Source organism: Eriocheir sinensis, unplaced genomic scaffold (assembly GCF_024679095.1).
Source record: "Eriocheir sinensis breed Jianghai 21 unplaced genomic scaffold, ASM2467909v1 Scaffold33, whole genome shotgun sequence".
Taxonomy (NCBI): domain Eukaryota; kingdom Metazoa; phylum Arthropoda; class Malacostraca; order Decapoda; family Varunidae; genus Eriocheir; species Eriocheir sinensis.
In genome coordinates this window covers 1,166,734-1,191,276 of record NW_026111643.1, presented here as the reverse complement: position 1 = coordinate 1,191,276, position 24,543 = coordinate 1,166,734, and the positions used below count along the sequence as shown (strand labels likewise).

Here is a 24,543-nt window from a genome sequence, read left to right as displayed (position 1 = left end):
GCCGCTCCCAAAAAACTAAAAAGTAAAGAGTAGTCAAAAGAGAGGTCAATTTCGGGTGGAGAGGTGTCTTGATACACTCTTCTTGAAAGAGTTCAAGTCATAGGCAGGAGGAAATACAGACGAAGGAAGGCTGTTCCAGAGTTTACCAGTGAAGGGGATGAAAGAATGGAGATGCTGGTTAACTCTTGCATAAGGGGTTTGGATAGTATAGGGATGAGCATGAGTAGAAAGTCGTGTGCAGCGGGGCCGCGGGAGGGGGGAAGGCATGCAGTTAGCAAGCTCAGAAGAGCAGTCAGCATGAAAATATCGATAGAAGATAGAAAGAGAAGCAACGTGGCAGCGGAATTTACGAGGTAGAAGACTGTCAGTAAGAGGAGGAGAGCTGATGAGACGAAGAGCCTTAAGTTGGTATTAGAAGACACTTTCAGGTCTCACATCAGCTGTTTCTAAAGGTCAAAGAGGGGGTCAGTCGGGGTCTAATGAGTGTTTCTTTAGGTTCACCGTACAGAGGAAGGGTCAAACTACCACCAGGGTCATAAAACTACCCCTGGAAATGCCCACAACTCCTATGAAAGCCTTGTCAAATATGTGTTTTTGAGCGATGACGTGTCTTATAATACGACCCTCAGACTCCACTCTGTCCAGGAGAGCTGTGTGAGTGGAGCCCCCCACACGTGAGATGCATACTTGTTTGTACTTCAGCCAAAGGTTCTGTCTTTCCCTTTTCTCCACCTGTTCCATGCTACATCTCTTTCTCACTTTGCTTCACTTTCACTTCCATATCTTTTATTGAACCAAATTTTATTTCTAACTTCCCTCTTCCCCTTTTTGACAAGTATTGCCTTACTCCCTCATTGTAAGTCTCCAGTAAGGACAGCCGCTTCATGTCCACTGTTTCCGCTCCATAGAACTTACTCCAGTCCGCTTCTTCAAGTGCTTTCTCAGCTATGCAGAGTTCACCTTGCTGTAATTGTATCTCCCAGTTTTGTGGTCTCCTCTCCTCACTTCTCTTCTTTCATTCATCATAAACTCAAGTACCATGTGATCACTTCGTCCTAGAGGTGTTTTGTACGACACTCTATCTACTATTTCAGACTCCTTTGTAAATCCTTGAGGGTTCATCACTCCCCTGAAACCTTGTGTTCTCCTTGATCCATTGTGTAAGAGTGTTGTTTATTGCCATCCTCAGCAGCCCTCACCGCCCTCTGACGTCCACTCCTTCCAACACACCTCTTTGCAGTTGAAGTCCCCATCATGGTTAGGTTGTCACTTCCACTCATCATTTCCTCCATACCCTCACTTGTGTCTTTCATCATTCTCTCATATCTTTCTTAACCCCAAGATCTTGTTTTGGTGGAACACTCACCACACCAAAGTCTCTGTTTCTGCTTCCTTCCCAGTGTACTCCAACTTTCATCATTTCAGCACATCCCTTGCCATAGTTTACACTGTCAACTCCCAGGTCCTTCTTAACCCGGTAGCAGCAGGGCTCATGTTTCTTAATGGTCCCTCCAAGTGAGAAAAATGAGAAAAATCACCCCTCACACAAACCATTTCATAATATATATCACAGCATTTGTGATCAGATTATGTATCATCTATTTTGGGGGGTTTATATCATGGCACAAATTTGGCCCGTCGCTATTACCAGGTTAACCAACATCGTCACTCCTCCTCCCTGCATTTCCCGTCTGTCTTTTCTCCACATATTGTACTTTCCTCCACCAATGTCTAGGGACACGACAGCATTGCCCAGCTTTGTTTTAACTATTCCCATGATGTCCAGTTCGTTCTCCCTCCGGTAATCATTTTCTTCTGCCAGTGCCATTGTTAACCCATTCATGTTTGTGTATGCAACCTTTGGTTCACTTCATCCCTCTCTGCTGACCGTCTGTACCACGTCCTCAATCTTAAGTCTGTGACCCTCCACCAAAACCTCTTCTTCTCCGCCTCTGTCCTGCTCTCGTTTTTTTGCTTGGCTTCTTCCCACAGTTTGTTGACTTTTGCCCTTTCTTCTTCCTTCCTGATCCATACGTCTTTGTAATCCTCTCTTTTAGAGTTTCCAAGTTCCTGCAAGCACTTCCTCTGCAGCCACCTGCAATCTGAACCTTACCTTAAAAGGTCGATGTCCTCCTTTTACATATTTGCCAATCCTCAGGAGTACTTCCTCTACCTTGTCCTCCAAACTGTGCCTTCATGCTGCACCTCCCTCACCAGCTCAACAGCTGCCTGCTTTTCATTTCTCTCTCTCTCTCTCATGTCGTATTGGCAGGACCTTCTCCTTCAGCCCAAAGACAACTACACTCTTCTTTTCAACAACGTCTCTCACCAGCCCATCTTTCTGTGTGTGTGTGTGTGTGTGTGTGTGTGTGTGTTTACCCAGTTGTGATCACAGGCAATGAGCTACACTAGTGGAGTCCCATCTCTGAGTCTCAGTAGGTCAGATTTAGCTTTAAATTTGATTAAAAGTTAGATTGAACAACCTCTTTGTCCAGGCTGATCCACTGTACACCGCATCTATTGAGAGAATTGTATTTCTAGGGGTCTTCCAATCATCTTTCATTTTCAACTATATGCAACTACATATATACATGCACATCCGTATCCATATCCAGTGAACATTGAAGTGGTGCGTCTCAAGTGGTTCTTCTTTATTAGGAGAACCGAGCTGTGGGCTGCTCAGTGATCCGCCTCATGGCCACCGATGCCGACGCTGACCCCAGCGGCGCTCCCTTCACCTGGGAGGTGATCAACCAGCCTGTTGAGAGTCGTGCCTTCACCCTGGACCAGGATGGCTCACTGAGGCTGGCCACCAATAAATTGAACCACAAGGTAACGCTCAATATTTTGTAACGCATTTAATCCAGTAAAACCATCAGGTGGTCTGAGTGCTCAAGGAAGTATGCATTTTTAATTAAGCTCCACAGATAGTGAGAGTAATACATGAGTGCCATTCTTCAGTCCCTGTTTCCTCTTCTTCACCAGGTCCAGGATCGGTACGTGGTGCAGGTGCGAGTGTGGGACAGCGGCTCGCCACCACTCCACGCTAACACCCAAGTTACCGTCAGCGTGGTGGAGGAGTCCCGCTTCCCGCCAACACTCTTCCCGCTTAAAACCGTGGTCATCAGCTTCCGGAGTGCCTCTCCCGGAGGCATCATTGGGCGGGTCACTGCACTGGACCAGGACCCCTACGACACCCTGCAGTACTCTGTGGTGCCCTACCCAGAGGAAGTCAGCTCCATCAAGTACTTTGACATTGATAGTGAGGACGGCACTCTGGTGGCACTGACGCCTCTTGATGCTGGCAACTACAGCGTCAACGTCAGTGTGTCAGACGGCAGGTATCACCGCACCGTGCAGGCTTCCATCGAGGTCTCCGTGGTCACTGAGGAAATGGTTGAAAATGCCGTCATCATTCACCTGGGTCCTCTGTCCTCCGATGAATTTCTCTCCAGGTATCAGAAATATTTCCTCAAAGCTATTGCCATAGAGCTGTCAGTTCAGGAGCATTCTGTGGTCCTGGTCAGCCTGCAGCCAGCCCTCGTACACTCACACTCTTTAGATAAAATAGATTACATTCCACAACGTTCCAAGAGAGACATACAGAGGAGTCTTGACGTTCTGATAGTTGTGAGGTTATTTGAAATATATATGACAAGAGAACATTTGCTGCTGAAGCTAAAAGAAAAACAAGTTGACATAAAAGAGAAGCTTGGCTTGCCCTTCGTGGACATCATGGAGTCCCTGTGTGTGTCTGGCTCAGAGTGCGGCGGCCACGGGGACTGTGTGGACGTGGTGGAAATCAACGATGATGTGGCCATGCCCTTCAACACACAGCTGTCTAGTCTGGTTGCTCCAAGATTTACCCAGAAAGTTGGCTGTGTGTGTGACCAAGGGTATGGAGGCCAGAACTGCACTACTTTAGTCAATGCCTGTGGGCACCGACCCTGTGCTGAGTATGAGGAGTGTGCGCCCACCAACACCAGCAGCCGAGGCTACACGTGCCAGTGCCCTGCCGGCAGAGCAGGACCTTCGTGCCGAGTGGACCTGACAAAGTGCCGCAGCCCTGCGTGCCACTACCCACTGAGGCCTCTCTCCTTCAGGGGAAAGAGCTATGCCCAGTACAGCATAGCTCAGCAAAGTGAGAGCAGCTCACTGATGCTGAGTGCCTTCATGCGCACCAGACACCCGGTGGGAACGCTGGTTTTTACTGCCGGGGATGTGGACTACAGCGTGCTGGAGGTGGCCGGCGGACACGTGCAGTACCGCTGGGACTGTGGCAGCGGGGAAGGGCTGGTCAGGGTGTCCACGGTGAGGGTCGACAATGATGCGTGGCACTTCATCAACCTGACCAGAGACGGCACCATATCAACACTGAGTGTGGACAGCGAGGTGAGTTCAGGAGCGGCGCCGGGTGCTAATGACATTCTGAACATGGATTCAAACTTCATGTATCTCGGTGCTACCCTCAGCAGTGAACCAGAGTCAGGCATGTCTTCCTATTCCCAAAGCAGCCTGGGATTTGTGGGTTGCCTCGATCAGATCATTATTGACGGCACCGAGCTTCCCGTGTCAATAACAGGGACGGCCTCCAGGGGCACGGTGCTCACGCGCCTGGCCAACGTGGAGCTCCAGTGTCCAGGCGTGCTGCCGTTGGCCGGCGCGTGTGGCTCCTACCCTTGCCAGAACGCTGGGACATGCATAGAAAATGAAGGTTCTTATAAGTGCAATTGCCCTCCACGCTTTACCGGAGGACAGTGCCAGGTGGACACGGCTCCCTGCTCCTCCTCACCCTGTCTTAATGGAGGCAAATGTATCGTTGTTGGCCACACCTATAAGTGTCAATGTCCTTCAAAACTGAGTGGAAAACGTTGTGAATATGGCATTTTCTGCAACCCAAACCCTTGTCAGAATGGCGGTCGCTGTGAGGAGGGTACCGATGGGCCTATATGCAAGTGCCAACACTTTACCGGTGCAATGTGCCAGCTGGACATTGATGAGTGTACCCGCAACCCTTGCCAGAGCGGGGGAACCTGCCTCAACTTCTTTGGTGGGTTCAAGTGCATATGTTCCTCCAATGTTACCGGTGCGGTGAATAACTGCACAGAGGCCGTTAGGAAGCCTGAAGAGCCGTCCTCCTCCCTGAACATCACCCTGGAGGAGCTGCTGTGCATCCTGGCCGTGTTCCTGGGGTGCGTGATGGCCGTGCTGCTGCTGGGGGCCTGGCAGTGGTGGCGGTGGAGGCACAAGCGTCACCAGCAGAACAACCGCGTCAAGCTCACGGACCACCACGTGAAGAACGACCTCAAGGCGAATGACGCACCCAAAAGAAACTCCAAAATCTGCAACGTGGAGGCAGACCAGGTAAGACAGACACTGGTACATGTTAGTTTTATCAGACTCACTTCCTTGGCATCAAGTTACAGGCTGCAATTTGAATGTTTTCTGTCCATATTTCATTTTGTGGATGTTGTTGAGCCTCTGTGTGTTAGGGCGTCAGCGTCATAGATGTTTTGTTTCTTACAGACTTTTGAGTTGTTTTCTTTTTGTTGCCTTGGTGCCACACAGCAGGGGCCGCCGCTGCCCCCCCACCCGGCCTCCTACACCCCCAGCGGCAACGACTCCGCCATTCTCAACACCCTTAAGCATCTGGCGGACCTGTCTGCTGCGGGACACGAGAGTCTTGAGCTGCAGACACTTTCACGATGCTCCCACGAGTTCCTCCACAGCCTTAAAAAGCCCGTGGTCATGCCGCCCAACCTCTCCCCTCCGCCGCCCTCCAACAGTGACTCCGACTCTCTCCACAAGCCCTGGGACCACCACAATAACCTCAACGACTCCTACTTCATGCCCATCAAGGGTGAGTCAAATAGCTCTGTAAATAGAGCAATATATGGAGCAGGGGGTCCCAACCATTGTTTACCCATGACCCCATTTTCCATGCCTCCCTTTACTCATCTCCCCTCGCTGCTCAGGCTTCCACAATTACATTTTAGCGTCCACACTTTGAAAACTTGTTAATAAACTTGTATGTGGTATATTAGGCCGAGGTAAATAGCAGGAATAAAAAAGGACAGAGAAGAACATATGGAGCCTCTAGTGAATTGAAGCCTAATACAATGGATAGGATTTTACTGAGACTTTTTTCTTGGTTACCGTCTGTCTCCCAGTTGCCAATAAATGAATAAATAAATAAATAAGAAAATATAAAATAAATAAATATTGCCCAACAGAAAAGATCAAATTAGCACACTTGGGACGATTTACACCAAGTTGAGAACCCCTGATATAGAGTTTATACATACAAACATGCATAACCTAACATAACCTCAGTACTATTAATCCAATACTGAAACTTTAATGTCAAGTCATGAGGTAAGATTTCAGCACTGGATTAATAGTACTGAGCAGGGCCGTGGAGTCGGAGTCGGGTACTTTTGGCCGGAGTTGGAGTCGATAAAAATACCCCCGACTCTGACTCCTTAACGTAATCCTTTATCGTGTAATGTAGTTGTGAACTTTTTTCTTATACATTATCCGGATGTTGTCTATATAGAGTACATATAATTTTGATGTAAATACATGTAAGAGAAAGGACCTCAAGAGAGTCTACCGGCACTACAGGCAGCATCTATAAAAATAAAAAATAATAATAATAAAAAAAAAATTGCCATAGAGGGGGAGGGGCATGGGGGCCGGAGTCAGAATCGGAGTCGCAACTTTAAAGTTTCCCGGAGTCGGAGTTGGAAAATTTTAACTCCGACTCCACACCCCTGGTACTGAGGTTATTAAGACGTACAGTAAAAGTCCGCTCAGCCTGTTTGGAGGTGAGCAGCCCGGTGGTGGATGATCGATGTGCCAGACTGTTGGGTGGTACTTATATGCATGAGCAGTTAAAGGCTGCCACAGAGTATTAACTGCTTGACTGCGGATTTCCTACAAGAAGACATCACCAAGCTACAGGAATGGAACAAAAAGTGGCTGCTACAATTCAGTGAAGAAAAATGTAAAGTCATGCACCTTGGGAGGGGAAGCATATCAACACCACATGGGAAACACTCCACTATCCACCACAGAGGCAGAGAAAGACCTGGGACTATATGTTACCAAATGAAGGGATATCCAGCACACCGATACCATATGGGAAATACTCCACTATCCACCACAGAGCCAGAGAAAGACCTGGGACTATATGTTACCAGGCTACCAATGAAGGGATATCCAGCACACCAATATCACATGGGAAACACTCCACTATCCACCATAGAGCCAGAGAAAGACCTGGGACTATATGTTACCAGGCTACCAATGAAGGGATATCCAATATCCAGCACACCAATACCACATGGGAAACACTCCACTATCCACCACAGAGGCAGAGAAAGACCTGGGACCATATGTTACCAGGCTACCAGTGAAGGGATATATATGATACCAGGCAACCAGTGAGGGCAAAATCTGTGCCAATCGCAGCGGACAGGTTAAGACACCTCTCCACTTCAAATTGACCTCTCCTTTGGCCTCTCGTTCTGCTTTCATTTGTTGAAGCAGCGTATAGCAAGCTTTTTTGTTGCTCTTTTTGTTTTTTTGCCCTTGAGCTGCCTCCCTTGTAAAAAAATAATCCTCTTGTTATCTGCTCCCTCTCTTCTGATGAGGTGCTGTACCGTGCTATGAGTTCTGAGGTGCTGTATGGTTTTGTATGGCAGGGTGGGAATGAATGAGTGCTGTGATGGAAGAGGAGGGGAAGGAGGGTGTAAGAGAGGTGGCAGGAGAGGGAGGTACATGATTGATGGGAAGCAGCTGCCTGAATGAAGTGATTTTTGGCCTTAGGAAAGTCAGGCAAGGTTACTAAATTGCCCTTATTAATCCCTATAACCCAACTGAGAACGTATAATAAATCACCTCACAGTCTACGGCTTTCCGGAATATGTAAGTTAAGGGGTTTTTAGTCACCCTGTACAAGTGAAGTGATTTTAAGCTTTCATTAAGTCAGGCAAGGTTACTAAATTGCCAATATTCATCCCTATAACCCATTTGGAAACTTCTAATAAATCACCTCACAGTCTACGGCTTTCCAGAGAATATAGGTCTTTTAATCTCACCCCATACAAGTTAAGTGATTTTGGGCTTTCAATAAGTCAGGCAAGGTTACTAAATTGCCCTTATTCATCCCTGTAACCCATCTGAGAACTCCTAATAAAGCACCTCACAGTCTAGGGCTTTCCAGGGAATATAAGCTTTTTTATCTTACCCCATATGAGTTAAGTGATTTTAGGCTTTTGTTAAGTCAGGGAAGGTTACTAAATTGCCAATATTCATCCCTATAACCCATTTGGAAACTTCTCATAAATCACCTCACAGTCTACAGCTTTCCAGAGAATATAAGCTTTTTAATCTCACCCCATACGAGTTAAGTGATTTTAGGCTTTCAATAAGTCGGGCAAGGTTACTAAATTGCCCTTATCAATCCCTATAACCCATCTGTAAACTTCTAATAAATCACCTCACAGTCTACAGCTTTCCAGAGAATATGTTAATTTTTGTTTTTTTGTTTTTTTTGTTACCCCGTACAAGTGAAGTGAATTTGGCTTTCGTTAAATCAGGCAAGGTTACTAAATTGCCTTTATTCATCCCTATAACCCATCTGAGAATTTATAATAAATCACCTCACAGTCTATACAGCTCTCTGGAGAATATAATTTGAGGGTTTTCAGTCACCTCATATGAGTGAAGTAAATTTGGCTTTCAGTAATTATTAACTCAGTAGCAGCGGGGATCATGTTTCTTAATGGTCCCTCAAAGCGAGAAAAATGAGAAAAAATCATCACTCACACAAACCATTTCATAATATATATCAAAGCATTTGTGATCAGTTTATGTATCATCTATTTTGGGGGGTTTATATCATGGCACAAATTTGGCCCGTCGCTGCTACCAGGTTAATCCCTGTAACCCACCTGAAAACTTATAATAAAGCACCTCACCGTCTACAGTATTCCGGAGAATATGTTTTTTTTTTTTTAGTCCTCCCCGTACAAGTGAAGTGAATTAGGCTTTTGTTAAGTCAGGCAAGGTTACTAAATTGCCCTTATTAATCCCTACAACCCATCTGAAAACTTCTAATAAAGCACGCCACAGTCTATGGCTTTCCATAATATGTAAGTTAATTTTTTTTTTTAGTCATCCTGTACAAGTTAAGTGATTTTAGGCTTTCATTAAGTCCCTTATTAATCCCTGTAACCCATCTGAGAACTTCTAATCAATCACCTCACAGTCTACGGCTTTCCAGAGAATATAAGCTTTTTAATCTCACCCCATACGAGTTAAGTGATTTTAGGCTTTCATTAAGTCAGAGAAGGTTACTAAATTGCCAATATTCATCCCTGTAACCCGTCTGAAAACTTATAATAAATCACCTCACAGTGTAGGGCTTTCCGGAGAATATGTTAACCCAGTAGCAGCAGGGATCATGTTTCTTAATGGTCCCTCTAAGCAAGAAAAATGAGAAAAAATCATCATTCACACAAACCATTTCATAAAATATATCAAAGCATTTGTGATCAGTGTGTGGATCATCTATTTTGGGGGGTTTAAATCATGGTACAAATTTGGCCCATCACTGCTACACGGTAAAGCCACAAATTTGGCCCGTCACTGCTACACGGTAAAGCCACAAATTTGGCCCGTCGCTGCTACACGGTAAAGCCACAAATTTGGCCTGTCGCTGCTACACAGTAAAGCCACAAATTTGGCCTGTCGCTGCTACACGGTAAAGCCACAAATTTGGCCTGTCGCTGCTACACGGTAAAGCCACAAATTTGGCCTGTCGCTGCTACACAGTAAAGCCACAAATTTGGCCTGTCGCTGCTACACAGTAAAGCCACAAATTTGGCCTGTCGCTGCTACACAGTAAAGTAAAGCCACAAATTTGGCCTGTCGCTGCTACACAGTAAAGCCACAAATTTGGCCTGTCGCTGCTACACAGTAAAGCCACAAATTTGGCCTGTCGCTGCTACACAGTAAAGCCACAAATTTGGCCTGTCGCTGCTACACAGTAAAGCCACAAATTTGGCCTGTCGCTGCTACCAGGTTAAGTTATTCAGTCACCCCATACAGCTCGTTTCTATGTCCTTGGATCACTTTAGTCTCTCCTCTGTACTAATTTAAAGGAACTGTATCCTCTCTGTAATAGGGGCACAAAAATTGAGCAGTCTTATCCAGGAAGGGTCTAACCAGTGGCAAATATACAACTAGGATTACTTCTGCACTGCCAGTTGCTGATGCCCATAGAAATACAGCCCAAGACTATTTTGCATTGAGCTCTTTCAAGTGGAGAGTATCAAGACCCCTATCCACCCAAAATTGACCTCGCTTCTGGCCTCTCGTTCTTTTTTTCTTTTGTCAGAACAGTGTACATATAGCAGGCCTTTTTGTTGCTGTTTTTGTTTTTTGACCTTGAGCTGCCTCCCTTGCTGTAAAAATAAAAAATAAAAAATTGTGTGGTTCAGGGCAGTAATACATTGATTTGGGGTTGAATGTCAGGGCTCACACATGCCTAGAGTGACCAAGACTTGTTTTATTTATTTGTTTTCATTATTTGTTTTAACTACTTGGAAGATCATTTTTTCCTACACTTAAAAGTATCAGCATCTCCATGTTGAACTGCATCATCCATTCATGGGAACACTCGTACAGTGCATTTAGGTCGCCCTGCAATGCCAGTGTCACTGATTAGTCGTCCTATTTATGTGTCATCCACAAACTTCCTGATGTCACTGGTTGCACTGCAATCAAGATCATTGATGTAAATAGTAAATAGCAATGGATCTAAAGCTAAACCTTGTGGGCTGCCATCAGTAACACACACCCAGTCTGATTTATCTGTGTTTACTTGAACTCTCTGCGTCTTGTCTCTTAGTCACCTCCTGATCCACCCCAAACTTTAGCCCTCTGTCCCATGTGCTTTGACTTTATTTAAGTCTTGAATGCTCAACTTAAAGTGAGATACATAAACAACATCATAATTTTCATCCTTTCCTGCCCCTTCATGCACCTTTTTGAGAAGTGACATAAGGTTAGTGAGATGAGATTTACCTTTCGTGAACCCATGCTGGAAGTCAGTAATCTGATTGTATTTGTCTGGGTGGCCATGAATATTTCTAGCTGTAACACACAAATGATTTCCCTACAACTGACTTTAAACCAGTTGGTGGTAATTAGACACAGCTTATTTATCCCCCTTTGTAAATATTGGTACAACATTGGCCTTTTCCCTAGTGCCAGTACTACCCCAGTGATGGACGACTTCATAACCATAGTGGCCAGTGGTTTGGAAATGTCCAAGAATCCACAGCAGCTCCCTTACCATTGGAAATAAGTCTTGGCAGGGTCAGTCATTTCCCTCAGGGCACAAGACTTGTTGGCCTCCCTGTGCTCTGCCTCACCAAGAGTTGTCTCTTACAGATACATCCCAGCGAGCAGGGGTGACTTGTGGGGAGTGAGTCATAGGCCCATAGAGCAAAAGTTTGCATGCACAGGGAATGAAGGTAAAAAAAGGCCTTGATTAATTTTCCTGTTTACTAAAGTGATAGCTAGTAGTTTGACACACAGCCACTTTAGTGATGCCCAGCAGTCCTGCCAAGGTGTGCGTTACAGAAGGCATCAGCTCACCGTTCACTGTTACCTCACAGCCCTAGAGCAGTACAAGGAGCACAGGCAGCTTGATGCTTTAAGTATTTTCCCTTCTTCACTGCATGTGTATACACATCTGCTGTGGCAGCCCTTCTAAGGGAATGCTGAGCAGGAGCTGCCAAAACATATATGGAAATATCATCATACTAATTTGTATTTTCTATGTTCTGCCATGTACACTGCAACACTTCCATGCTTTCAATGGCAGCTGTGATTCTTGCCCTGAGATCGTCAGTGTTTGTCTCCAGAGATTTCTACACTCAACTTTTGATGAATCACCTAAGAAATTAAATGTCAAGTGTGATGTTGGGGAACCTCACTGCCTTAAGAATGAGATGGCCAGGCCACCAATTTAAGAGTAATTTATTCAAAGGCTTGGGGAGAATTGGGGCCTTTTCCTTTTTTTCGTGTCTCCTCTCATTACTGGCCTGTGTTTATTTGTACTTGAGGCGTTGGGTGTGCACCAAACCATGAGGACCAGAACTATATTATAACTTGCAACTTGATCCCCTTTTCCCTGTTGAGTGTCTCCTCTCCTTACTGCACTATGTTTATTTGTATCTGAGGCGTTGGGAGTGCGTCAGATTGTGAGGACCAGAACTTCATGTGTCCTCGTTGTTTTTCAGATGTGGGCTGTGACCTGGTGACCAACCTCGGCGAGACCCACACCTCCCCGGCCCGGCAGTCTCCATTTTCAGACGATTCTTCAGGTATGACATTCTTAACCCGGTAGCAGCGGGAATCAGGTTTCTTAATGGTCCCACCAAGCGAGAAAAATGAGAAAAAATCACCCCTCACACAAACCATTTCATAATATATATCAAAGTATTTGTGATCAGATTATGTAGCATCTATTTTGGGGGTTTATATTATGGCACAAATTTGGCCCGTTGCTGCTACACTGTAAAGCCACAAATTTGGCCCGTTGCTGCTACACTGTAAAGCCACAAATTTGGCCCATTGCTGCTACACTGTAAAGCCACAAATTTGGCCCGTTGCTGCTACACTGTAAAGCCACAAATTTGGCCCGTTGCTGCTACACTGTAAAGCCACAAATTTGGCCCGTTGCTGCTACACTGTAAAGCCACAAATTTGGCCCGTTGCTGCTACACTGTAAAGCCACAAATTTGGCCCGTTGCTGCTACACTGTAAAGCCACAAATTTGGCCCGTTGCTGCTACACTGTAAAGCCACAAATTTGGCCCGTTGCTGCTACACTGTAAAGCCACAAATTTGGCCCGTTGCTGCTACACTGTAAAGCCACAAATTTGGCCCATTGCTGCTACCGGGTTAATGTAGCCCTTCCAGACCCCTGTATTTTATTTCTTTATTTTTTTAGCTTTCTTCTCAATAGGCTTTTCTTTCATCATTACTTTCCTTACCATTATCATCATTACCATTATCATTATTGCCATTTTCCCATCTGTGCTCCTCTCCTATTTCATCCTAATCCCTATCTTTATCCTCATCTCCCTTCCTTTCCCCTTTCCCTCCCCTCCACCTTTTCTCTCCTCTCCCTCCTCCTCCCTTTCCTGCTCCTCCTTCATCACCTTCCTTTCCCTCCTCTCCATTATCTCCTTCCTTTCCCACCCTTCCTCCACTCCTCCCTCTCACTCCCCTCCTTCCTCCCCCTTCCCTAACTTAGCTACTCCTCAAAAAGTATATCTGCCGTGTTTCAGTCGTCATTTGCCATTTTAAAAATTGACTTGCCATTGATTTCTGAGAATTAGATAATAAGTAAAGAAAAATATTAACTCAGCATTGATAACTTGTGCAGATTAATGGATTTATTTTATTCAAGACATAAAGAAAGCCAATCTTCAACATGAGAAAGGAGAAAAAGAAATTGGTACCTTACATCTTTTGCACACACACACACACACACACACACACAAAGTGACAAATTTCCACATTCAAGACTGCTGTGGAAACTAGAAAATAAAGGAGGATTGAGAGGAAAAATGAAGTGCTGGATGGAAAGCTACTTAAGAGGAAGAGAGATGAGAACCGTGGTTAAGGACACTAGATCGGAATGGAGAACAGTGGAAAGTGGAGTGCCCCAGGGGTTGGTTTTAGCACCAGTACTCTTCCTAGTCTATATTAATGATATGCCAGAGGGAATAAACAGCTACATGAGCCTGTTCGCGGATGATGCTAAACTGCAAAGACATATAAGAAACAATGAAGACTGCAAGGAGCTGCAAGAAGACCTAAACAAAATTTGGAAATGGAGTCAGAAATGGGAGATGAAATTCAACGTGAAGAAATGTCATGTTATGGAAATGGGAAAAAGTGTAGAAAGACCAAAATGGACATATAAAATGGGAGATGGTGAAATATTAAAGAAAGTAAATGAAAAGAGAGACCTGGGAGTAATAATGCAAGATTATATGCAACCAGAAAGTCATATAAATCGGATCTTCGGTGATACATATAACATGGTGAAAAATATAGGTAGGTATAGTATTCCACTACATGGACAAAGAAATGATGAAAAAATTAATAACTACTATGATTAGACCTAAACTAGAATACACGGAAACAGTGTGGTCTCCACACATGAAGAAACACATAATAAAACTAGAAAAAATACAGAGGATGGCAACAAAAATGGTTCCAGAACTGGAGGGACTGACATATGAAGAGAGACTAAAGGAAATGGACTTGCCAACACTAGAACAAAGAAGAGAAAGAGGAGACCTAATACAAATATATAGGCTATTGAGTAACATGGAAGAAGTAGATAACGAGAAATTGCTAAGAGAAGAACCTTCCAGCAGGAATACTAGACGCTGTAGTAAAAAGTTGAGGAAGGGAAGATGCTCAAGAGACATAAAGAAATATAGCTTCCCACAAAGAAATATAGAGGTTTGGAACAGATTAAGTGAAGAAATAGTATCGGCGAAGAGTGTGCAAAGATTCAAAGAAAAGTTTGATAATTATAGATACGGAGACGGGACCACACGAGCGTAAGCCCAGGCCCTGGAAAATTACAACTAGGTAAATACACATACACACACACTCACACACACACACACACATACACATACACACACACACACACACACACACACACACACATGGCATGGGGAGAGATATTTTTAAAACTGACTACGGAAAACATAATGATGCAGTGGGTGACTGAAAATACAAGATACAGGAGTGATGACGAGCCAGCAAGACTGGACCTGGGGCTGACGAAGGGAGTGCACCTGTTAAATGAGTTAAGATATGTGTGTCCCATGGGAAAAAGTGATCATGTAATAATAGAGTTGGAAACCGATGAGGACGCCACTGAGGAAGACAAATTGTACAAAGGAGAAACTACAGGAAAGTGGACATTGAAAATCTCAAGAAATATTACAAAAAACTGGACTGGGAAAAGTTAAAAAGAACAAACGAAGTGCAGGAAAATATTGTTTTCATAGAGGCATATGAGACAGGAGTCAAAAAATGTCCCATTATATAAACCAATAGAAAGAGGAAAGCAAGATTGGTTTAACGCAAGATGTGCAGGTGCAAAGAAAAAAAGGGACAAAGCGTGGAAAAGATTGAAAAGAACCAGAGGAATAAAGAAGACTTTAAGATAGCAAGAAATGAATATGTGAAAATAAGGAGGGAGGAAGGGAAAGGATATCAACACCTTTACTCCCTCTCTTCGCCTCCTTTCCGCCACTTCATCAGTTTTTTGTTCTTCAATCTCCAAAAAAAATTCTTCTTATCTTCCTCTGATCTTTCCTCATTCCTTTTTTTCACTTCATTTATCATTTCTTTTACCTTCATTCTTTCATCCTCCGTCATATTTCTCCTCACATATATCTGTTTGTATTCTTCAGAGTTGTTTAATCTCCACAACCTATTTAGGATGGTTTCTGTTGTCATTTGGGATCTTAACTTAATCTTTAATGGCCTGTTCTTTCCTTCCTCATACCTTCCCAATCTTGTTATTTCATCTACTTCTTCCTCAAACTTTTCCTCTTCTTCAGTATTCAAATTTCTCAATACACTTTTCACCCTATTCTTCTCACAACTTTCCCTCTGAGTCTTCACTGTGTTTTTCTTCTTGTACACCAAACATTATGACATTTTTTCTTATCTGCCATGTCCCTCACCATTGTTTCTGTGTGTGTGTGTAAGAGAGAGAGAGAGAGAGAGAGAGAGAGAGAGCGAGAGAGAGAGAGCGCCACACACACACACACAAACACAGTATAGTATATAGATATATATATATATATATATATATATATATAGATATATATATATATATATATATATATATATATATATCTATATATATATATATATATATATTTCAGACAAAAATCTTTCCTTTTTAATCTGTCATGGCAGGAGTTTTGTTTGTGTGATGGCTCAGGGTTGCATCATGTGGTGCTGGCCAGAAGTGCCCAGCTCCTGTACTGCACAGAGGTTCCCGGTGGCACGCTGTGCTGCTGCAGCATGGGTCACCCACTGATGGCACTAATAGCATGCCTGCTTAACACTGACTTGGTTAATGTACTCTAATGAAAATTCTATTAAATTTCACTCCATGTATTTATTTGGTGCCTGCTTCTAATTTATGATCTGCATAAATTTGATTTTGTCCAAGGAAACACTAAAAGCCTTTCTGTGAGGGGTTTAGGTTCTTCCCCTCACAGCAAGGAGGGAAGTGTGAAGGTTTTGCAGTTTACTCTCATCACAAGACTTTACCCTCAGGAATAACAAACTTCTATTTATATCCTGGCGGGTGCAGAGAGGGGCCAGGCGTCAGGTTCCCCCGCTATGCCCCCTCTCCCCAGCCCCCACCACCAGGCGCGCCGGGCCCCACCACAATTAGACTACCCTCAAGAGGCCACCACAGCTGATAGTGACCACACCAGAAGACTGTTGCATGGCCCTCAGAGCCAGGCCTCTGCCTTGCATGGGCCCTACACAAGGGCTCCCCGTGGCTTTGACAGCCAAAGGGTTTCTGAGAGGCAATGCAGCGCTGTGCCAACACTCACCCGACTGAGTTCGTGTGCTGCTTGAGATAACCAGCCACTGCTGCGAGTCTTCTGAGGCTCAGCTTTGAGTAGCACTTACCATGACAAACTATACAAGTTAACATGGTGATAGTAACGTGCTTTTTTAATATCTTAAGAACACGAGTGCTGTCGCGTTTCATCCCCGTGTAACTTTGTGATCTGTTCCTTCAGGTGCTGCTAACTGACACAGTCTTGTGTTGTGGTTGACGGGCACAGACACTCTTTCATCACACAGCCAAAAGAGCAACAAAGTAGTACATAGTTAATATGAAGCTAGTGCTTTTGTTGATTTACACAATTTTTTATTGATTTTTTGGGTTTACAACTTATATATATATATATATATATATATATATATATATATATATATATATATATATATATATATATATATATATATATATATATATATATATATATATATATATATATATATATATATATATATATATATATATATATATATATATATATATATATATATATATATATATATATATATATATATATATATATATATATATATATATATATATATATATATATATATATATATATATATATATATATATATATATATATATATATATATATATATATATATATATATATGATAACTTTTGAACCTCATCTATAATAATAAATTTGCTCTGTAATTTTAAGTAAGTTTCCCAGGTTGAGAGAAGGGAGAATGCACATTGTAAATATAAGCCTCTGGGACATGACCACTCACGTGCCTTCTGTTTCCCTTGCACGCAGCACCGAGCCAGCAGAAGAAGAAAGGTACCTACCCATACTTTAGTAGTAATATAATTTCCTCCTTTTGTGTGTTTTACAAAAGTCATAAAAGTCTGCAGGAGAATTAGGCTAAATGAGGTGTTGCAACTTTAAGTGTAATAGTCTATTAGATTAATATTTTTTTTGCATGGTATCCCATACATCATATTCACCATCTTGTGATGCATGTGGAGAAAGCTCTTGCAGCATCATGGGTCTGGGACTGTCACGTAGAAATCTTTAAAGCACGCTGTGAATACACTGACATACACTGAAGGCTGAGGAATGTGGATCTGTCTCAACAAACCCACATGTGGCTCAGTGTCAGAAAGCCTGGTAATATATGTCTGTGTTTCCCAAATCCTAGGCTACCACTGGGATGACTATGACATGCACGCGGCCCACACACGCTGGTGGGCTGCGGCAGCGAGGGGGCCACAGCCGCCCCGCCAGACTTGCTGATGCTGAGCCAGGGCACCTCCCTCTTCCACGGAGACGACCCCATGGAGGGAACGCCACTGCTGCTATGTGAGACTTTTTGTGTGTTTGTGGATGTTATTTTCTTTGAGTTATAGCATCTACAATCAGGTTTAAGCAGCTTTCTTCTCCTATACTGTAATTTGTGTCATGAATATATATAAATAATGTTGGCACCAAATCCGCCCTTGTTGGGCTCCTCAGTAGTCTCTTCAAATGAAGTGATTCTCTGGTGCCTGGCAATATATTTGTCAGGCCTCTCCTGATTGGCTGGGTTTCTCTATGACTCATGACAATGGCCTGTCAATCACACATGCTCTCGTGCCACACATTACTATGATGTTTGTCACAGCTCGCCTCTTGCACAAGGTAAACAGACTTAGAACTGATTGTAGAACTTGCATAATGCTTGTCAAAATTCGGTAAAACAAAAAATAAATGAATAAATATATATGAAAATTAATAATGTGATGCAGGCAGTGAGATGTACAGCAGAGGAGCAAGGAGGAGTGAGTGTGTGTGAGGGAAGGAGCTCACCACGGCAGGAAGAGTGAGTAGCAGCTCACCACTCATCCTGTCAACACATGACTAGTATGGTGATGTAGGATATTTGAGAGGCGCAGCAGAGGAGAGAACCAAATATAAACATGTACTTCAACCTTGTCACGTGATGGACACATAATTCTTTTGGTCTTTGAGGGAGCGACTTATTGAAGCAGATCAAAGTGTATGAGCAAGGGTTGTGATGTGCCGAGGCCCTTGAGTGGCGGCACTGTCCACCGTGGGAGCCGGTGAGTAATGTAAACATGGTAGACTGTTCCCGTAGAGTGTACCTCGCCACACCTATGGAGCGGTTCACCCGTAACATTGGTTATCATGCAAGCGCTGGAAATCTTGCTGAAAACACTTTTGCTGGTGGATCTGTTGGTGCCAAATATTGCATGGGACTTACTGAGACTATGCTGTCGAACTGTTCTCATTATTACTACTACTACTACTACTACTACTATAGTGAAGTTAATTGGCGAGTCTGTTGTGGTGTTGGCTCCCGCGGGTCCTTTCCTCCCTTCTGCTCTGCCACACAGTTGCAACACCTATCTCTTCCTCCCTTATGTTAGCTATAGCTAGCATACGAAAGGAAAATATAGGTGTTGGGACTGTGTGGCAGAGCAGAGGGGAGGAAAGGACCCGCAGGAGCCAACGCCAAAACAGGCTCGCCAATCTGGTTTTATTATACTCCTACTACTGCTACTACTGGTGCTGCTATTTCCACCAATGATATTCAAGCAGTTACTGCACTACTGGCTATCACTACTAGTTCCAGCTCCATGGTAACAATCACCATGACTGTTGACCTGACTGAGTGTGTGTTGTCCCTCCAGGCTCTGTTGCCACACCCCTGCTGAGTGAGGACGCCCGGGGCGGTCCAGACGGTAACGAGGACAATGATGATGCTGGTGATGATCCCTGCAGCTTTGAGAAAATACTCCTGGCAAATAATATATCTGTTGACTCATGCCAAGACCTGACTCTTGATCATTCGTCTAAATACAACATTGTCTCGGACCTTGAAGATGACTGCCCAGAGTCAGCCCTGAAGATATCCAACGTGCCTTCTGTCGTCGAGGACGCCAACAGGCTCGGCAGCCCCAGGAGCCGCCGCCCCTCCCACTGCAGAGACTACAGCTGCGTGTCGGACCTGTCCTTCCTCTCCGCCCTGGAGGAGGAAGGCGTTGACGACTCAATGTCTGAACTCCAGGAATCTGACTGTGAGCTGCTGGATAGAGTCAGTGAGGCCCTCACACCCACACTGGTGCAGACTTCCCTCTCAGAAGTGTTTCTATAGTCTTGTGATGTGATAGCTGCTGCTGGACAAGGAGCAAAAACTTTTTACCCCACCAACTCCCAGCAGTTTGTTTAACATTAAATTAAATTTGTGGGAAAGATAAATATGAATTACATGATAGGTAGGTAGATAGATAGATAGATGGATGAATAGATAGGTTGAAGTACTGAGAGAAAGAAGAAATTATTAAATATACTTTTATACAAATATATACATAACATACACATTCTGTTCATGTTTCAGACAAACTTGCATTCATGGAAAGATTACTAAAATCTAATTTAGCACAAACTAAATTCATTATTCCGTAAGGAAAAAATGGAACAGGTGTAGATGCTTTCTATTACTGCATGAAAACCTGGAGTAACCAACAGCACTTCTATAAATTATCTAAAGTATCACAAGCAGTGTGCAACATTTTCTCAAGCCAAGCTTTCACATGTCAGGTCAGCACAATGCGTAGAAGAGAACATTTTTACCAACAAGGCTGAGCCGAGTGAGTCGAGAATCACAAAGTTTTGTACAAACGAGCAAAGGACAGAGACACTGTGTTTATGAACACACATTATCTCAGGATGGTTAAGGGAAGCCACTTGTAGCCAGCCCAAAGGGGTTACAATATGTTGCCAAAGGTGGGGTTTCATGTTAACGTATCCCATGAAACAAAGATGACTAACCCATGAAACAAAGATGACTATGTTAAACGGATTTATATACAAATGATGAATATACAATTATTTAAAATACTGAATTTAATATATCCTACCCTTCAAGTGACATTTATGACATCCTACCCTTCCCAGCGCGCTGACATGAGTGAATGTGGTCAATCGAATTTTGGAAGGGGTCAGACAAAGTCGAACAGAGACACGCCAACACGGTACCAAAGTCGGATATTCATTCACGTAAAGTTGAGATAACATTTTATAATTAACAAGTCATACAAATGAGACGTAAGAACAAGTCATACTCTTTATCGCCTCCAAGGTGGACCGGATCGATGGATTCCCGGTTGCTGTTCCTGCCATCGCTCTGCTCAAATTTTCTAAAGTTGACTTTTGGTAATGGTCGGTGTTCAGAAACACGTTCATCGTTAGAAACCAATCGTCTCAACCCTGACAGGACTGACGACAGTGGAAATCAGGAATCAGCAGACATGCTGCGTTGCATCTGCAACGTACTCGGTCTAGACTTCACAATCTTCGAACAGTCACGTTAGCTTTGTCATGTGAGTCGATGTTCCAATCTGTACACTCTGCTGTTAGGGAAGAACAAAGTCATGTGAGTCCAACATTTGTTACACCCATGTCAATGTGACGTTCGTCACGTGTTCCAGAATGACCAAAGTCTGCTATGCACACTTCCAGAATGACCAAAGTCTGCATTTATTATACACACTTCCAGAATGACCAAAGTCTGCAAAGTCTGCATTTGTTACCACCAAAGTCTGTATTTTTTACATGTGATGTACGTCCAAATATATTTGTGTTACGTGTTCCCAAATGACAAGGTCTGCATTTGTCGTGGTCACACACACACACACACACAAACACACTTGGACCAATCTAGGATTAAGCAACACGGTACCTGCTCACGTTGTCTAGTACAAACATAAGTGTCATAGCCGTTCGCTCAGTTGTTTAGGTGATGACGTATCGATTCATTTCTTGATGACACGTGGGTCCCGAGAGGTACTCCCCTGCCGCTGCCTACTCGCACCGGGAACACATTTCTCTATTCTAACGCATTTCTCCAAGTCTTTACTCTCACCTCACTCAATGTCAGATACATTCTCTTTGGTGGAAGGGAAGAGAGAAGATTCTGATTTGAACTTACCTCTTCTGCAAATGCTCAAGCACATCCACCACTCTAAGAAACCATCTTTCTGCAACTATTTCTCCTTGTTTGTTCACCTTGTGTTCGGCTCTGTCTTCTATCTCTTCCTCATCGTGACGTACACTGAAACGTTGGTGAAGGTCCTATCTTCAGGACGAGGCGATGGATTGTTTTAGGAAAATGTCCTTGCAGCACTTCGGACACGTGGACACGGATCGGGCGCACGACATGCAACAACACCCGTGAGTGCAAGGTTGGAAGATCACGTTCACTGGGTTAGTGGCACACAAGATGCACACGGCCACCTCTGACATCAGATTCATTTTTTTCTTTATTTTTTTTCGGGGAGCGACTACCTTGTTACTCTCTGTCAGCATCGTGTATAGAACAGCTTTCGCTTCTTGCATGCTAGCAAAGCATCTCTTCTCGGTGAGGAAATGATGTTTAACAGCCGCTCGAATATCGTCGAACCTTGCATCGCCGTTCTGATAGATCTCCGTGACGAAATCACAATTCATGTACTGGTTGATTGCATCTTCTAAGTCTTGCTCAGACACTGATGACACCCACGAAGACGCGCGACGACAATTTGGAGATGCCTCTAGGTGACGTAGAACGGGATCATCGTCTGTTTTCCAATTCCTCAAATAGACGCTGAGGAAACGACCCGATTCGTGAATGCGCACGTAGTGCGACGGATCAGATTTTAACACGCAGTGCGTTTCCAATCGAGTGTGTTCCTCAGATCGCTTGGGAATGATGATATCTATTTGTTTGGTCTTCACAGCGTCGATCAGGCTGTTGTAATTTCCGTTGGGTATGAAGCACTTTGCTGATACATTCTTTTGAAACAAAGTGTTCTCGTAATCCTTCAGCATTCTCTGAGACAAAGTGACAAGTCAGAAAAGTCTGAGGAATAAGCATGCAACACTCGTATAGTATTCAGAATCAGTCTACTGCTGACATAAAGTCTCGCATTCAGACAACTAGCAACATCTGCAACGCATTTGATCCAACTCTGAGACAAAGTAAGATTTGTATTCAGAATCACGCAGAATTGGACAGAGATCTTGACACGTAGAGTTCTTTGACACCGACACCCTAAGGTTTTCAGAATCAGAAGACTGCACATCTTAACTCTCTATTTGAGTTTACAATAGTATCCTGCTCGTTCTCGAAAGTCAAAAAGAGTTGGTCGAGAAGACTCTCGATGCGTTTGCGCTTGTAGACGACGACAACAACAACAACAACGACGATTACGACAGATCCAATAAAGTTTTGAAAGCAGCGAGATAGCCAAGACTATCGATTCTAAATTGAGTTCGGATTATAGCAACCTCTGGACATCACGACACGAGAAAACAAACATCGGGTCGTCGCTGCAGTCTGCATTCGATTCAGATGAAACAAATATTAACATTATAAGATCATACAACGTGCTGAAGCAATTATACGATTCTTTGGTAGAAAAAGATAGGTTGAGTCAATATTACAACCTTAAACTAAAATATAACAATATAAAAATTAAACAACTTCTCAACGCCATTAATCCTCATCTTAACAACAACAACAGAATTAAGAAACACTTGTTGGACAAATACAAAATTTCCAATCAGAATTGGTTAATGTTTTTGAGAACAAACAGAGGGGACGGTAAATGGTGCTACAAAATAAAGACAATTTGATTACATGGGTGTTTGATCGTCCCTTGATTCACAAATTTGTGTTTTACCCCCTTACATCCCAACACAGTCACATCCGAACAAAACTTCGTGTATTCCGTTCTTGCCTAACACAGGGAGTACTCTGTTGGATGGCAGTATGTCACAGCGGAACACATTCGAGGAAATGACAACATTCTTATTAACGAAACTGAAAATGTGGTTTTTAGTGCTGCCAGAAAAATATAATTTGAACGAGGACGAGTTCGATCCCGAACAGTTCGATGTCGATCAGAAAAGGGAAGATCACCACCAGTAGTTTGTCACATACACACAAGTGAAATAAGAAAGTTTGTCAAGTGAAATAAGAAAGATAGATATCTCTTGAGTAAATTAATATGTCACAAACGAATGTTTGAGAAACATCGTCTCGGATGTCAACGACGATACTATATTTGATTTGACCGCCCATGTTAAACAATTAATCGATTCACAATCCGTCTAACGCCGACGCAGTCACATATTAACCAACTGTAACATCTGCAACCTTTGGTATGTAAGTTGAACTCTTGCCTACCTAACAGCGGAATGTAGAGATTGGAACGTCGACTCACATGACAAAGTCAAACGTGACGATGACAACTTTGGAGGTATTGCTCTCGAGAGAGACTTTCACGCTCACATTGACGATGTTCTTCTTAGGATTGGCAGCCACGTACACACTGTCGACCATAATTTTGGTTATTTCTTGAGAAAGGTTTGCAATGATATCCAATTCCTTTCCGCTCACCACTATCATTAAACGACCACCAAGAAGAATAACAACAAAAGACAAACATGGAATTCGAGACTCAGGAAGACTCTGCAAGCAAAGTTGAAACAGGGTTGACACAGCAACAGGAACAACAACCGTCCAAGAAAACAAACAGGACGCAACGCAACAAGCAGGCGAAACCCGAAATGGTCCAGTCGGTACCCACTATTGTGATGGACATAACACTCACAATTGACTTTACAATAGTAACCCCTTCAAACATTGAGTTCAGAATCGGTAGCGTTATTCGACAAAGTCTCACAACGGGTAAAGTTCATGATCGGTTGTAGTACCCCCCTGAAAACTCAAAATTGACTTTACAAAAGTAACCCCTTCAAACATTGAGTTCAGAATCTGTTGATCAGAATTTTTTGGGGTGAATGTGAGACCTTGTCGTACAGGTCGTCTGATTTTGAGT

At 43.5% G+C, this 24,543-nt stretch overlaps 1 protein-coding gene across 1 annotated transcript; it reads left to right on the top strand.

The window, feature by feature from the left end:
• The first annotated feature begins 2,547 nt into the window (after positions 1 to 2,547).
• LOC126991747 (fat-like cadherin-related tumor suppressor homolog) lies at positions 2,548 to 20,545 on the top strand. The gene is made up of 8 exons (XM_050850436.1): positions 2,548 to 2,832; positions 2,986 to 5,364; positions 5,569 to 5,860; positions 12,318 to 12,401; positions 17,474 to 17,497; positions 17,859 to 17,904; positions 18,321 to 18,337; positions 19,351 to 20,545. The coding sequence occupies exons 1-8, from the start codon at positions 2,695 to 2,697 to the stop codon at positions 19,812 to 19,814; spliced, it is 3,444 nt and encodes a 1,147-aa protein (XP_050706393.1). The 5' UTR covers positions 2,548 to 2,694; the 3' UTR covers positions 19,815 to 20,545.
• Positions 20,546 to 24,543: the final 3,998 nt, after the last annotated feature.

Bases quoted from the DNA above. Each gene is read 5' to 3' on its own strand.
- LOC126991747 (XM_050850436.1), top strand. From the start codon at position 2,695: ATGGCCACCGATGCCGACGCTGACCCCAGCGGCGCTCCCTTCACCTGG. The intron at 5,861-12,317 runs GTGAGTCAAATA...GTTGTTTTTCAG, and splicing joins CTACTTCATGCCCATCAAGG to ATGTGGGCTGTGACCTGGTG. The intron at 17,498-17,858 runs GTACCTACCCAT...CCCAAATCCTAG, and splicing joins GAGCCAGCAGAAGAAGAAAG to GCTACCACTGGGATGACTAT.